At 33.6% G+C, this 17,058-nt stretch overlaps 1 protein-coding gene across 2 annotated transcripts; it reads right to left on the reverse strand.

Annotated features, from left to right (window-relative positions):
• Positions 1-806: 806 nt before the first annotated feature.
• LOC137823566 (Rho GTPase activation protein (RhoGAP) with PH domain-containing protein) lies at positions 807-15,778 on the reverse strand. 2 transcript variants are annotated; one of them, XM_068628752.2, is made up of 22 exons: positions 15,098-15,778; positions 13,938-13,974; positions 13,426-13,502; positions 12,952-13,022; positions 12,792-12,870; positions 12,536-12,680; positions 12,197-12,316; positions 11,946-12,023; positions 11,435-11,490; positions 10,133-10,202; positions 9,242-9,329; positions 8,410-8,653; positions 7,786-8,007; positions 4,793-5,125; positions 4,441-4,493; positions 4,141-4,201; positions 3,974-4,057; positions 3,105-3,218; positions 2,849-3,015; positions 2,321-2,390; positions 1,649-1,849; positions 807-1,354 (listed from the first exon to the last, which is right to left on the reverse strand). In XM_068628752.2, the coding sequence occupies exons 1-22, from the start codon at positions 15,149-15,151 to the stop codon at positions 1,169-1,171; spliced, it is 2,610 nt and encodes an 869-aa protein (XP_068484853.2). In that variant the 5' UTR covers positions 15,152-15,778; the 3' UTR covers positions 807-1,168. The 2 variants fall into 2 exon arrangements, with proteins under 2 accessions (XP_068484853.2, XP_068484854.2); XM_068628753.2 differs by having other exon boundaries at positions 4,441-4,490; positions 15,098-15,702.
• Between the last annotated feature and the right edge of the window lie 1,280 nt (positions 15,779-17,058).

A 17,058-nucleotide genomic window follows, 5' to 3' on the forward strand; every position in this document is an offset into this window, starting at 1 on the left:
GATCTTAATTATATTAAGTTAGATATTGAATATACTTAAAGTTTATATTACATATTGCATATTTACTGTTAACTCGTAATATTTTTTAAATTAAGTGTATGAGTATGGATAATTCTCATTTTTCAAGGAATTTTGTTGTTCTGAATTAAACCCAAACTGAAATGTTAATAAACGAACTTTATTGTAATGATTGTTAATTATTAGGAGGGGTGAGTAACCTATGACTAACTTTTTTTTTTTGTATAATTAAAATTATTTTGCAAGTTCAATACGCTAAACCTGCGAACCTTGCGGGTTTGATATGTAGATTTAGAGATCAGACGATAGACTTGAAATTGGGACATTTTAAATAGAAGTTACATAAGTAACAAATTAAAAAAGATTTTTTTTATAATTTGGTAGATTTTTGTTTGTTGAAGTTAATATAGTAATTTTTTATATATAATTCAAAAGTAATTAAGATATCATAATTACTTTCATCAACACTAATTGTTTGTTGAAGTTAATATAGTAATATTTTATATATAATTCAAAAATAATTAAGATATCATAGTTACTTTCATCAACACTGAGGGTTAGGATCATTAAAGAAATAAATCATTGAGAAAAAATTCAGACTGTCAATAGAAAATCCATTGTTAATACAAAGTTTTCTTCATTTTCTTTAGCAGAATACATAAGAGTAAGGAGTAACAATGTGAGCGTTATAGTGAAGAAATGATTTAGTAGCACCACAAGCAACTTTCTAGATACACAACAATCATTCCAAATAGGTGACATAAACTGGCAATTGCATGTACAAAGAATTTGCCAAAACAGTTATTAAAATTTCCTCACTTAGGATGTTTGTTCAACAACAAAATTCCCCATCTATTGACATATAATATAATTACACCAAATTCCACCCCCTCCCCTAAAGAAACAAAAGAACTCAAATGTTATTAAAAAGGAGAAACCTGAGGACCAAAAGGAAAGCCTTTCATTTCAACTCCAATGAACTTCACTACCAAAACAAGAGAAAAAATTAAATAGGAGCCAAGAGAATAATGAAGCAGTACACAGACCATAAGAGATACAAATATATGCAACAAGTCATAGACTCAAAGGATATACAACATGTCAGCCAAAATTCTTCCACACAGATTTTATGAAGCACCTATTTGGCCACTCAACTCCATGACGGCGATGACGGTTTATAGACAAAGTCTTGGGAAGTTGTAGAACCATAATTCAAGTCAAGGTTATGCAGTTGTTCCATCAGCTGGAACCGCCGTTCCTTGAAAAAATCGAGACGAGTAGTTAACTCTACTAACGTTGAAGATGCTACAGATGGATGTCTTGCATATTCACCCACCTGAAACCAGTTCAACTAGGTCAGTTCCTAACCATCTGGATCCACCAAGCAGACAAAGATTATGCCAAAATGTGTCAACAAAAAGTACTGTCGGATATCTTTAGAGTATATAAATGAGTACCAACCTTATTTTAGAAACCAAATTTGTAAAGTTAAATTAAGTTTAAAGTCTCCTTTCTAAAAAGTAAAGTACTTATGACACTTGTGTATGACAAAACTAATAGAATGAATGATGTTACTAGAATTTTGCACAAGAACCACTTTTGGAAGACATTTCTTTATCTAATTGCTTACCTCTGCTGCCCTTGAGGTGGAGGGCACCGAGGCAGAGTCGGGACCAAGATCATCTACAGACATGCTTGTTGATGCCTCAGTACTTTTTGAATCACTAGGACTTGACTCTATAAATTGCTTTCGAGAAGGCTGCCTACTACCATTACCAGATGCCAATACTTGTCCTTTGATATTTCTCCAATCAGTGCCCACCAAATTTTCCTGCACAAATGAAAAGGCAAATTTTACTGTTGTTTGAGTGCTCCAATCAATAGACTATATCATCCAAAAGTAATGAACTAGTTTTATCATAAAAAAAAATAAAAAAATAGACAGGCTATGAAATTAGAGAAAAAAGTGCTTCAGTCAGTGACAGGATTTTGGATCAGGAGGAGCATTTCAGATTCTAATACACCAAATGAAATGAATCCTCAGTAAAATAAATTTCCGATTTATGCAACCATCCAATACCATTTTCCATGGTAATAATGAGTACGAAATGAAAAAGAAAAGAACAAGATTTTTTTTTTTTCCATTATTGGCGTTGATTAAGGAACTAACTTTCGTAATCATGTAACAAGGATCAACTCAAGTAAAGGAAGGAGTTGAAAAGGTTAGATTAAGGACATAGAGAAGATCTCCCGGGCTGTTTTTCCTTTAAATTTTGATTGAGAAGTAGACTGTAAAACATACCTCAGTCCTTTGTTTCCTTTCATGATTACAGAAGGCCAGGGTTGAATCAAAATCTTGCTGAAGAAATCTCCTGCATGAGTAAAAAAAGTTAAAAAAATAAACAGCTACAAAAGAAAGAAAGAAGTTAATATGGATTTCAATTAAAAGGCAGTTCCCAAAAAAATTTAAAGAAATACATCAAGAAACTAGAATTTGGCTAGGATATGAACAAGACCACGGGGCAGATGATACAATTATACAAAGAATCATTTAAAAGGAAACCAAGAAAAAGAAAAGATTACAACATTTCATCTCCATGTTTTAAGAAACTTTCCTAAACCCAATACTTTTGAGTATCAACTCAAGTTGGGTACTTGGTCTTTTGAAGTTGGTATATGCCAGTACATTTAAATTAAATTTGGTGTCAAATTCAAGTGGAACTGCACCAATTTTGAATTTTGAAGAACATCAAAAGCTTTTGTACATAAATTTCCTATGTAGTAGATTCTTCCCCTTGCTATTAGAAATAACATAGGTCTGCATACTCACTGTTGAGGAAGATTTTGGGTATGTTGGTATCGATCACCCACATCAGTAAGTGACCCATAGTGATGCTGCCGTTGCTGATTAAGTTGATGATGGAGTTCTGCAACCTTCTGCTTCAACCTGGCAACGTCTGCCTCAGCAAGTGCGATCTCTTCCAGTTCAGCCTTTGTCTGTACATTAGCATATTTAGTACAGAGGTTACTGAGAAAGAATCCAAAAGGGAAAAAGAATGGTAAACATTACAAGAATATTAAAGCACCTTGGAATCCATGCCACGTGAATTGGAGAGCTGTCCTGAAGACATACTCAAACCTACTTCCAATGCAGCTCTAAGATCCCTCTCAGCTAGCAACTGTTCTTGCAATCTTGAAACCTGTATATTAAAAAATCAGTTGCAACTTATTAAGGGGTCAAAATAAAAAAAATACAAAATATGACAGAAATATACCCATGAATTTTATCTTTGTTGTACTGCAACCCTGGCTAGAACCATGATTTCTAATTAGCTAAGTTTGATGTATTATTGTTCAATGGGGAATGGAGTCTTACAAATGTTTTTACTTGATCATTTTGTTTTTATATCTCTAGCTATTTTGTGTTTCTCTTTTACTGTCGTTCTGTCATTTTTTTTTTCAAAATGGATGGATATACCACTAAAAGAGAGATATGGTATAACTTTTGACATAGCAATTATAAATCCTGAGCTTCAGTCAATAGAAATACATCTCCAAATGTAGAATTCTAAAGAAAAAAAATCCCAATGAAGAAAACTCTTTCACCATGTAACAATTTAAATTATAACTTTTTTACAAGCCTCCATCAGTAGTGTGTGTAGAATGCATTTTATCCGTATCATAAATCATTGTAAAGTGGTTAGCAACCAATAAAAAGTCATTAGAAACCACCTTTGGTGTTTTTTAAAGAATATTTTACAAAATGTGAATTCAAGAGGGTACAATAACTCTAAAGAAAAAATCAGAGCAAGTTATTTCAAGAATGCCAAACCCAAAGAACGTCCAGAAATCACATGCAACATTAAAAACAAGCAGCAGACCACAGGGAAAACCAGCAAATCAAATTTAAACTGTCAGAATTCATAATGGAGGGAGAAATATCAACAGTAAGTACATCTTGCTCAAGTGCCAAGCGCCGCTCATGCAAAGCCTGCTTCCTTCTCTCTAAGCTTGCTTGTAAAATTGCATTGCCTCTAGCCTATAATGAAAACAGAACCAATTCCATTAAAAAAAATCTCATTATATGATTTGGCATAAAATAAGTAAGCATAGGAAATCTACCTCCTTTGCAATTCTGTGTTGCAAATCATTTTTCGCAATCTCTAGCCTCTGAATAGCAAGCCTACATACATAAAAAGTATTAAAGTTATTTTCTTTCGAGGAATAAAATTGAAATCACATAATGCAAGGAACAAACAAAATAAGGCTGTTAAAGCTAATGAAAAGCCAACCCATTGTCTAATACATCATTTCCAAAAAATCTATGAAAAGGCATCAAAGAATAACTCCAAATTCTAACAAGAATCATAATCCAAGAGCACTATAAAACCAAAAAAAAAGGCACAAAGCTAAGTATCTTACTCCTCTTCTCCAGAAGAATCAACTGATTCCACTGACGGTGTCTTCCTTGGCTGCTTAAATCAGAACAAATTATCAGATGCCAAATATTTACCTTAAAAATTAAAAATCTACAAAAACTGGGAAGAAAATTTCCCCTCATAACAAAATTAAAGTACATTCACTGCTAACATATTAAGTATGCACATTTTAATTGCTAGCTTATTGCAAGAATATTTTGTCACATAAATGTCTCATTGTCCTACAAATGGTTGTTAGTGTAATTGTGATTCCTGTAATAAACTCACATTATATACTCACTTAGACCTCTGACAAAGTTGTCAGGCAGTAAATGGTAAAAAAAATAAAAACTCACATTGCTCCTTCCCCAGAATGTTGACCGCTTAGAACTGAAACTAGCACTACTCGCTTTACTAGTTTGCTTCCCAGAACCTGATTCAACCACAGGAATAGGTAAATGGTTGCCAGGGTCCATAGAAGATAAAATCTCACCCATAGATCGATAAGATTCAGTTGAAGGCAACAAATTCGAAGGATCATTATCATCAACTGGGTTTTCACTGCCCTTTCTTTGCTTGTTTTGATCCTCAGACAGTGAGGTATCTGGAACAGCATTCAGATTAGCATTTTCAGTCTTAGCATGGTTACTGCTGGATGATCCAACATCAGAATCATCACCTCCAAATGCCTGCAGGATCACAAAGAAGAATTTAAGAGGATAGAGGGAAAAGAAAACATGGTTAATCACAGCAGATTATTCAACATAAAGTCTCTATTCCTAGCCCGATAAAATTTCCATATAAAGGAACAGCAACAACACAAGTAGCTTTATCTCTCACTAGGTGAAGCTAGTTACATGGACCACACAATGCCATTGAACTCGGTTAAAAACTAAATTCTCATATATTATTCCCCATGAGACCTCTTTTAATAATTTCCTTCAATATCTTTCTTGGTCTTCTTCTAGCCCTTTTCACCAGGCTGAAAAATATGCCATCTAATCCCCTCACCAGTGGCATCCAATGAACTTCGTTGTCCATGCACGAACCACCAATTTCTCCTAATACACAATCATTCCATATCATATCTTTTGTGGAGTTGAAGATTAAATTAATCATAACATGCTCATCTATGTTATTTCTACCATTTTCTCTAGTCCTATTATAGCCTAACCTTCAATACCATAAAGTATAGCAAATCGTATTAAAAGATAAAAATTCTCAGAGTTTGACAGATACTTTGGCAATAATAAATTACCCTTGATGATTTTCTTCATTTAGTATCAGGCATATGACATCTATATTAATTTCGCCACTGTTCTGGTTCAAAGTTTAAATGGCTTCAAACCAAAGCATTCAAGTTGAGTCCCTTTGTTCACAGTGAGAGATGTATTTTATAAACCCTAGTCAGTTATCTGTTATCCTCTAAATCTTAACTAATATTATCTAATATTTAAAGTTTGTATCTTTCTCGACTGATTTCAAGTACCACAAGTAGGCATCCCTTTGTTTTTGGTTAAGATTATGGATAGTTTTATTGAATCTTTTTGTTAATGATTAATAGGCCCTATAACCGACTTTAAACAAGTTAAATAAGTTAAATTCCCCCTCAATAGGAGATCAGACTAACTACCGGTACATCCACTATTTTGAAATATTAGTCTTACGTACTTAAACCGATGGTATGCATATTATCCATATTATTTTGAACTCAATCATTTTCGTCTCATTTCTTACTAAAATTGCAATACATATATTTTGTGTTACTCCGGCTCAAGTGAAAACCCTTTGATTCCAATGACTTTCCATCTACAAAGGCCAATTTTAGAGTTAACCTCCTCCCTCAAAATATCAAACTATATCATTCAAAAAAAACATGCATATAGGAACAATCTTATTATATATATATATAAAGCACATCTAAGACTATATTAACAAATTAAGATTGAAGCCATAAAAATCTATCCTTACTGGAAAGTTCTTGATCTCACCTTCTGGAGTTCTCAAAACTATCAGTTATCCTATTATACATGCCTTATATAACTTGGATACTAATCACATGAGTATCTTTCTTTTTTGAAGCCACATAACACTTCTCTTGGCACTTGATTATTTGCATTTTCCAAGTCAATAAAAACTACCTAAGTCTCTTTTTTTGCCTCAGTACCTTGCCACTAAGCCCTATAGAAGAAAAATAGATTTTGTTGGAAACCTTTCTGACATGAATCCAATTAATTGTCCACAATCCCAGTCCTTTCTCTTAGTCAATCAATGCTCAAACACCTTTTCCAATAATGTCATAATACGAATAGTAAATGACCTCCCTTGTATAGGAAACAAAGTGTTTCTCCTCCACTCTCATGAATGTAGTAAGGCAAATGGTACCCTGTTCTCCATCATCTTTAGTGCTTCTTGTAAGCAATAATATGCTTTTTTGTTCTTTCCTCTAACTTTCCTAGTCTACCAAAGGTATAAATCTGGTAATATCTAACTTCAGTGCTTTCTCTTCAACCCATATATGGCTTAATGAACACCCACAATGTTAATCCTTTTTCAAATCATGGTGCCCACCACCACCAAAGACTTACCTAATAAGAAACCAATATTCCAAGGGGCAAAACTAATCAAGAACTCCTAAAATAGCTTCCATAAGTCCAGAAAAATGTGAGGACACTTCGCTCATTTTAACACCACTTTTGAGGGTCAATGTAGTGGCTCTAGCTCATTTAAAAGTGTACTTTAGTCATACGAAACATTACTTCAAGGAAACAACTTAAGTAGCAAGGATATCCCATTGAGTGATTCACGTTTGAGGTTTCAACAAGTTTAATTAAGAACCAAACAACCATTCTCCTTCACTCAATCTTGGGACTGACTATATTCCCTTTCATGTACCAAAATGCAACAACTAAATCCAAAGCTGTCAGGCTCAACATATTTATTAACTTGCCCATTGTCTAATAAATATTTGTGGTAAAATGTCATTCCCATCCTAGTCTACTCTAAAGAGTAATATTGGGGAAAATATAAGAATACACTCATGGTAGATTAATCTTCAACTCAAACAGTATGCAACAGAATCAAATTTAAGCTCGAGTGAAGGAAAAGCTGTTCTTTCCCTCTTACCAAAACAGAAGGCTGAACAAGGGCATGAATGACACTTGACCACAAAACTTCCACGATCTAACTATTATGTGATGCTAACGAATCTGTTGGGTTCACAAAGTCACGAAGTCTATACAGGTTTTCTTACTCAGATAGATTTATGTAGCAAAGAGTATTTCATTTCAGGTTGATAAAAAAAAACATCAGACACAAATGACAGGATCAGAAGAAGAGAGGAAATAACCTTGTAATCATAAAGATCACTGCCAGCATAACCACTACTTTCACTCAATTTTCCACTCTGAACACGATCAGCATCTTCATCTGTCTCTTGATCAACTTCATTCTCTGCATCATGGTAACCATTTTCTTTCACATCTATATTGTCATCATCAGTTGAATCTTCACTACCACTGTTTTCAACCCGAGAATCCGCAGACATGGAACATCTCTGTATATTTTCTTCCTGAAAACAGCCGACAAAAATTAGGTTGCAGAGTTCAATCATGGAATGAAAAATAAACACTTTTAGACATTTAATGTTAGCTACATTATAGGAACAGACTATACCACAAGAGATCACAACTTTTTAGCTGAGTATACAATCAAAAGATAAAAATTATACAAACAGTTAACTTGATTGACCAGTCCCACAGCAAAACCTTATAGTAAGTTTGCATGTTTGATACAGACAAAAGAAGCCCACATAACAACAAAAAGAGAAGCTGAGCTCGCCAAGTAATTAGGATACCTCAAGGCTAAACAAAACATATATGGAGTCATTCAAAGTTTCTGTTCCTAATTGGTAGCATATACAAACCAGAAAACAATTATTCAAAAGTATACAGGTTGATTGAGAGTTTCTTACATCAAATATATTTTCATACTCCTCCAACAAAGTGGTGATAATGGCTTGAGCATTATTAGCAGCATTAGCGGCGGCAAGAAGCTGGGCTGAACTATCGCCACTGACATCAAATTCATCCTCCAGCTCACATTCTCCAGCTAGCAGAGGTCGTAAGAGCAAGGGTGCCATGCAAGCAGCAACAGCAGATTGAGTCATCCTATTCTCTTGAGAATGAGAGCCAATTGTGTGCATCATTTTCAGAATTCTGCAAAGGTAGAGATGACAATTAAATTGTTGTTAAGTAATTAAGGTATTTGCTTTTGTTTGTGCAATAATGTATAATGGACATTGTACATTATACAAATGCAAATTCTCAGGTTAAGTCAGGCTAAAAATTTAAACTATTATCTACTGCATATCGACATAATAACTTTAACAGGCTATTCTTCATCACCGAATATTATCATAGATAACTAAAATTTCACAAAAAATGAGGTGAGCTTGAGTTTAGTTTATAGGATAAAGATAGTGAAAGAAAAGTTTCAAAAACTTCATTTTATTGTATCTATAAGAGGCTTTTTGCTAAGGCCACATAAACCTGAACAACAAAATAAAGAATTTCCCGAAACAAACAGATTCTTTTGACATATAAAAGCAAACTAAATTGCAAAAGAAAACCCAGTTAACATTTTCAAGTGTAATTTTTAATTATTCTACAATAACTATTCCAGTGAATACTCATTCAAGGATGACATACAGTGAATGAAGGAAAGAGTGTGTGGGTGTGAACATGAGTAGACTGTACAGTGGCCCACGTAAGAGGAAAAGAGAGAGAGAGAGAGAGAGAGAGCACCTTTGTAACAAACGGCGATTTGGCTCAGGAAAAGTCTCCAATATAGCGCATCGCATTGCATTAATCCTAGCTTCCTTACGATCAATTTCTTGCAAAATGAAAACAGTAACAATTAACTTAAGCATAGACTGCATCCAAAGAACCAGCGAAAAGAAACAAAATAACTGAACGATGTTCATGAAGGAAAATAGCAAAAGCATTAGACATGACATAGGCAATTTGGCTTATCACATATATGATGCGTGTAAAGACAGAAGGAGGGAAAAATAGGTAAGATTCAAATAGGACTTTTATGAATAGTAACTGCACCAAACATTCATTTGGTCTTGGTGTTTTTACCGAAACCTTTATAGCAAAAACTACAAGGGCTACCTTTTGCTCATTTTATGGTGCTTCAACGATAAAAAAATCTTCTATTTCACTCACAAAACACTACAGAAATTGCACTAAAAAGATTTCATCTACATACACATCTCTATTTCACCAAAAATCTTTAACAATGACAGTTTTTCTAAATCGATATATTTTCAAAGTTCAAACATATTCCATACGAAAAAAGCAGCACAAAATAATGTAAATTCATTCACCTATAATAGGAATTTATGCAGGAATAACATAAAATATTATAAGTATCAATGAGGATAGTTTTTGCTGAGTTATTTACCTCTAAAACACATTAAAAATATGTCCAGTCGTTCAATAATGTTTAGAATATAACCAAATCTAGATTATCTGAATATAAGATTCTTTATTAAAATCTAATTCAATTAAAAAAATCAAGAAACAAAGCAAAAAGTATATAGAGCAATATGCATCATTTCAAAATAACACAAACCACCTACTGTAAGAAGCATATGGTTATAAGGAAAATAAACATAGAGCTCCACTCACTATAAGCCTCCAACAAAGCAGTGCAGCATGAGGCAGGAACTGGAGAGGAGGGCAGCTCCCTCAAAACATGCTGTAAATACACCCAGTGGACTGTCATTAAATAAAATGCATAATCCAACATTCCAACAGAACATTTTAAAAACCCAGGATCCATATTAATTAGATTGATTGTACCAAAAGTACAGCTGTTTCCAAATAGGGCTTCTATTAATCTCTTTGGCAGATGAAAGAATGCATGATTGATTTTATGGCCTTTAGGTCTTAATTGTAAGCACTGGGAAACTATGAAAAAAGCTGGAGTTCCTGTATTAATTAATTTTACAAAGTAAGCCACATTTAGTATGTAGACTAGTATCTAATAGGTGATGAGTCGATAAATGGAAGTTTTTTTAATAAAAATGAAATGAGTGCTAAGGCATCACAATAATGAATTAGAATTCACTAACTCCACTCAAGTTATTCAGGCATATTTGGTTTACTAATTGCTGACGCAGTTCTTTTAGTTAGAAGCACACAACAGCACTATAGGTGCAGCATTTCCTATTAGTGTGCTCTTTAATAGCTGTTAAACAATAAAATCAGAGACAAGTCATGTGGAAACGGTATGTCTGAATGACAACCATGCGACTAGTTTATTTACATAGAGTGATTGTATTAATTGTACATTATTTGATAAGTTTCCTGTAAACTGGATATCAAATCCTGTCATATCACAATACTTTAAATACATATTTATTCCTGATTCTCAACACTCGGTATTATGATATCCATTATGTAAGTAGAGTGGTTTTTCTAAGACTAGTTGAAAGACATTACAGTCTCGTACTAGAAACCTTATAAAAATTGAACTCATTTTTATGCCTTTTCTTCCCTGTTCAGCCTACAGTCTCTTTCCAAGTTTTTAGTCAGTAGACATGCAGAGGGACTGCAATCTTTTACACTTGTCACTAATCTCATTGTCAATTTTGCTTTAATTGTTTTGTTCTGCACTCAATTGCTGCTATGTTTAAGGAGGATTCTTATCTTACTCCATGTGAAAACTTGTTTCTACGTCTAGATGGTAAGATTAACAGGGAGAAGTTTATGGAATGCTTAAAACTTCCTCGACATAATTGAGGTCCATAATTTTATTTCCCACAGTTGAATGATATGTGGGTTAGATAGCATCACCTTTCCTAATGTTTGCAGGCAAGTTTAATATTCCATGATCTAGTATGTGTGTTCCACATATTGTTTGTTTGCTTGTCTTTTCAAACATGTATATTCATTAATAACAAACTATAAAAAAACTAGTATAAATACCTTAACACAGTCACCAACAACATGGGCATCCTCCTCAGGACTAAATTCAGTCTTGCCTGGAAAAATCAATTAAAAATAGGGCATTCACAAGTCTCATCCATCAGAACGTAAATCCATATATTAAACTGAGTGTTTAAGCCTGAGTCATTAACTGTCTTTCACCAGCAGAAGGGTAACTAAGAAAACAGTCATAATATCAGTTCCACATCAACGGTAGCTGATACTAAAAATGACTCCATACTTACTAAGTTATAGCATTTAAAATTGGATGTCAAGGGAAACTACTTCAGAACAAACAAAGTAACTTGAAGAGGTGCCTTATGATTGGTTAAAATCACTTTTACGCCTCTGTAAGTGCATTTTGGATAATCAGGATATATGAAAGTTAGGTTTCATTTCCTCCAAATTTCATCTCTGCTAGCTGTTTCTTTGAAAATAATGCTATCTGTACCAACAACCCACTATCTTCAAATGCACAGAATGCCAGGGTGTTTAAGAAAATTGTGCATACCTTGTTCGTACTCTTGAACTCTCCTATCTACTTCCTCAACATCTGCGGACTGCCGCAGTATTCCTTCAACTTTAGTTCCTGCAAATTAAAAAAAGAAAAATCATCAGAAACTCTTTACCAAAGAATAAGGTAGAACATGTTTCATGCACTCAACATTTTTTTTTCCATTACACATTCAGAAGAAGCGTGGGAGGACAAAAGTGAAATGAAAGAGAGATGCATTACATATGTAATAGAAGACCATAACTTACCATACTTCTCTAGAAACCGAAGAGCTTTTTCAAGGAAAGATGGGCCTCCATCAATATCTTCTAAAGCTAGCAGAATTGGTCTTCCAACAACCAGAGACTTAATTGGACGCTTGTCCCTCCCTGGAAACACCACAAAAAATATAGTGAAAATGAGGACAGATTTTTTTCAATGAGATGAAAAAAAAACATGGATGACAGAAATCTGTACAATCCTATAAATGAAATCTTGAAAAATTAAATAAAAAAACAAACATAATCATACAGAAACAACAGCAGAATTGACATATAGATAATAAACATAAAATAAACAAATAATATTAATAAATAATGAGCACATACATTGATGGAAAGACCCTTCAATAGAATCACTAGCATCACTCCGAAAAATCCCATTGTGTCCCATAACAAGGGCAGCACTTGGTGCCTGTGCAAGGGCTTGTTCAAGCGCTGTCTTCCATTCAAACAGGTCTTCTGATGTCTCAGCCTAATATTCGAGAAAACAAAGTTTGTATTGCACAATAATTAATAACACATTTAGAAATTCGTACGAGTGAATTCTGTTCTCATTTTCTTAAAAATATAATAAATAAAACACCTTAAGGGTGAATGCTCGCCCATCACGTCCATCTGGAAATAATACTGTAAGAAGTTTTTTGTCTTCTCTAACAACAACACTGGAAAATAAAATTCACAACTTTTAGACAGATTGAACATCCAAAATTGACAACTACAAAACATCAATTTGTCAAACGTACCTCCCTGAATTGTTTAAGTCTATACCCCCCAATGTCAGGTTTACTTCACCCCCTCTCTGTGGAAGGGCACTCTACACGACCAATCAAAGTAAAGACAATTATAAATAATGACAACAAAAGTAACTCTGATATATTTGAGTAAAAGAAATCAGCACCAAAAGATAAGGACTTTTCTAGTATTATCCTCTTCTCTGTTGTCTAAGTCACATCTTACTCTCCATTCTCCAATAAGAATTGTACAGTAAATATAATGCCATTTTTACAAAAAAAAAATAATCAAATCAGCACAAAGTATATCCACAAAAATGTTCATTAGTTCATCGATCAAGAAAGCTTAATCAATCACAATATTAATTTTTGTCACGATCTGTAACCATATCTGCTTAATTGAGAGTTGAATCACACAGAACAACAGAGAAAAAGAACACAAAAAGATACCAAAAGAAGAATGAGAAAGATTTCAGAGAAACTGACAGGATCATTTTTGAAGAAAACCAACGACGTGCGTGTGAGTATAAACCACCGCTTCTTCCAAGACTTCCAGCCTATTCCTACAGTTTATCAAAATCGGATAACATTGATAAATTCCAAAATCATTGATTTATTCAGAAATAACAAATGCAAAACCACAGAGAACAGAGGCATCAGGTACTTCCCATTAGTAGTTAGCAACATTAGGTTAGTAGTTACCTATCTGTTAGTTATTTCAGTGAGTGAATTGGGTAATGTGAGATGCCTTGGTAAAGTTATTTTCCCTAAAAATAAGAAGGGGTGTTTTGAGGGGATATACTGTCACTTTGTATGAGGAATGGGGCCAATGGACATTGGAAGGTGCAGAGCCTCGAAGTTCTACAAGTTTAATCAGTTTTCTTTCTGCAACTCCTTAGTTCTTACAAGAAGCTACCAAAAAAACTAATTTATACTCTTGAGAAAATAAGAAAATAAATGAAGAAAATGTACAATGTGGGGAGACATAGACTACCAACCTTTTGAAGATATGAAAAGTGGCCCACTTTTAAAAACCTGCCAAATAGTAACATCAGTTAGGAACCACAAGGTATGTTCTGACTAACCTAATTGAAATAAAACAAGTTTGACCAAAATGCATAACACCCCACCTCCAAATCCAACTCAATACTTTGGGAAATACCAATATCATCATATTTAGGAACAGGATATATCGAGACTATAGTTAACTAGTGGAAATACAGGCATATTAGCTCGCGTGTCCACCTTTTCTTTACCTACTAAAACCACTTACCAAAATAAAATAATACCAGCAGTTTATATAAAAAAACAGTTATAAAAATGTTGAGTAAGGGTAAAATTGTACAAGAACTCTGTACAACGAAAACAGTTACAAAAATTAGTACCCATTTATATATTAGTATTAGTATAGATTAAGAACAGTATAGCTTTTCTTCAAATTTGTCAACTACCATATACTGTTTCACTGCTATTTCTTCATTTTGACAATGTAGTTCAGCAAAAATGTGAGTCAATCGGTTTTGATTACTGGTCTAAAATGCTCAATTGGTTATTTACATTTTTCTCGCGCGTCAATCTGTTTGGTATATACTATCATCCTCCAGACTGTTAAACCCCTTCTTTAGATTAACAAAAGAATAAACAGATAAATACGAAATATGAGGTTTAGCCTCCAACATGTCCGCATTTATCAATCACATTGCCCACATAAATCCCTTTCGTTGCCACAAAAATTATAAACACAAAAATCTCATAAACTAAACTAACTTACAATGATTTTTCTGAATAAAAATTCAAACGAAACTAAAAGAAAACCAATTATATTGAGCAAATTTCAATTAAAGTAACCTAATAGTCCCTGCTATGAAATCAAAAGTCCTAGTTTTAACAGGGACCAAACAAAAATACACTCTGCACACATTTCCTCGTCAAAACAAGCAAAACAAACCACCAAGGCCAAATCCCACTTCCAGCACCAACATTGTCAAAGGAAACTAAGACAAACAAGGGCCAAACCAAACGTGTCCCAGTTCAGTCAACAAATCAGGACCTTTATCTCAAACTCAATTTTTCATTACCTACAGACTGCATTGGACTCAAAATTGAAATTTGCAACAAAAAATCAAAATAATCTCTGCCCCTCCAAAACAAAGCATACCGTATTAGAAGCACCAGGTCTCGGACGCTCAAAAGCCGCTAAAGAAGCAGACATTTCCACACAAACGCAGTATCACCGAACAACCAGCATTGCCACTCACTTCAAACCCCCAAACACCCCATCAACCCCAAAAATAAAATCAAACTAAGACCTCAATCTCTCAACATTTGAAAACCCCCACAAAAGCAATCACAGTTCCCTGTTGAGTCAACCCATCAGAGAGATCCCCCAGCGAGTTCCAACCCCAACAGCAAACCCACCAAAATCTCTGAGATCTGACCGGAAAGCCTCAACCTTTCAGCGCCTAGGGTTAAAAATTTCCAACTCGATTCTATCCCCACATGAACCACAGAAGGGACAAGACCTCTCCCCTTCTGGGACTCAATTTTCCGTCCCTTTGTCGGCGATTTTCTCGCACTTTCCGAGGAGATTAGGTGGGAAGAGGAAGCAACAGAGGTTGTGTGATAATGTGAAAAATCTTAAGAGAAGAAGGGTTCCTTGCTTTTCACCTACTTCTGGTGTCTGAGTGTGCTTGGGAAGGTAGAGAGAGAAAGAAGGGTAGAGAGAGAAAGTGAGGGAGAGAGGGTAAGGGCATTGGGTCCGATATAGTCAAGTTTAAGTCTTGTCAGGTAACCTCCAATCAAAATTCGCCACGTCAGCAACATACCAGAGTGAGTGCTTGTAAATTATGAATGTTACCTAAACATATATAAATAATGGTCTCATATGAAAAATGGTTGGATTCTAATTCAAATTTCACTAACCTCCTTAAATTTTGTTTGTACCACTTTCTAGGAATTAAAAACTTTCACATAAATGTTTTTCAGTTTTAACAGATACATCTGGGTAAAAAAAAAATTGTCATTTTTAAATTTTACTATAGAGCTTCTTTCATAACTAAATTTCATATCCTTTATTTGGAATATTTTAACTCTTCTAATTAAAGTCTCCCAGGTTTAGATTTTAATTTGAATATAGTGTTTTGATTAAGATTAATTAAATATCAACTAAAAGTCTCAAACATTGTCTAATCATAAAAGAAATTTTTGTTACTCCATGTTTGGATTATTTATGAAAAAAAAATTGTTTAAATAGAAATTACTCCCTCTATTTTTGTCACTTTTTCTTTCTTTCTAATTTTGACACAATTTTCCTCACATGCATATGTTACTAACAACACTTGAAACCTACACAGAAAGAGATTGTTCTATTTATGTAAACTTAACTAGTTCAATTGCTAAGACCACATTCAGAAACTGGTTTCACTTCTGAAAATGGTTATAAATTGCACTTTTTTTTACTCTATGCAATAATTTGTTTAATCAGTGTTTTACCTGATAATATTGAACCTAATTTCAGTTTTATGACTTTTTACTCTGACAATTTTAACTATGTCATATCACATATTGACTTTAATGTTAATTTTTTAGATAAATAAATCATGATAATTTGACTTTTATAATAGTTTGTTTCAGAAGTTAAACCAGTAACAATTTTTTTTATTGACTGACAGTTTACACTGTCAAATCAAAACCTCTATTCAGATTAAAATAATAACATAAAATTCATAAACAAATTCAAATATGATTTTAAAAAATCAACTCAATCAAATATATTTGTGCAGAATTTGTAACTGTGGTAAGTTTCATTAATTAGAATGCAATTCATTTGATTTTCCCAGTAAGTGGAAAATAGTTTGCCTCTTCTGTTGAGCACATGAACCTCTAACCCCTATCATGAAACACCTATATAACACATGCTTTTCTATTTTCTGAGTTTTGTTTAAAAGTGGGAAAATTAGGTTTATGATGAAATGGACTTGTACTTGGTAATTCAATACATGTTCAACATCTATGCTTATGATCAATTAATGCAATAAAGGGCATGGTTGGAGTCAACTCACAATAAAATAATTGCTTATTGTAAAATTAGGAAGTTTTCAAACCAAATATTATTATGAC

The sequence above is a fragment of the Phaseolus vulgaris genome, chromosome 8, assembly GCF_051622355.1.
Source record: "Phaseolus vulgaris cultivar YP4 chromosome 8, ASM5162235v1, whole genome shotgun sequence".
Taxonomy (NCBI): Eukaryota; Viridiplantae; Streptophyta; class Magnoliopsida; order Fabales; family Fabaceae; genus Phaseolus; species Phaseolus vulgaris.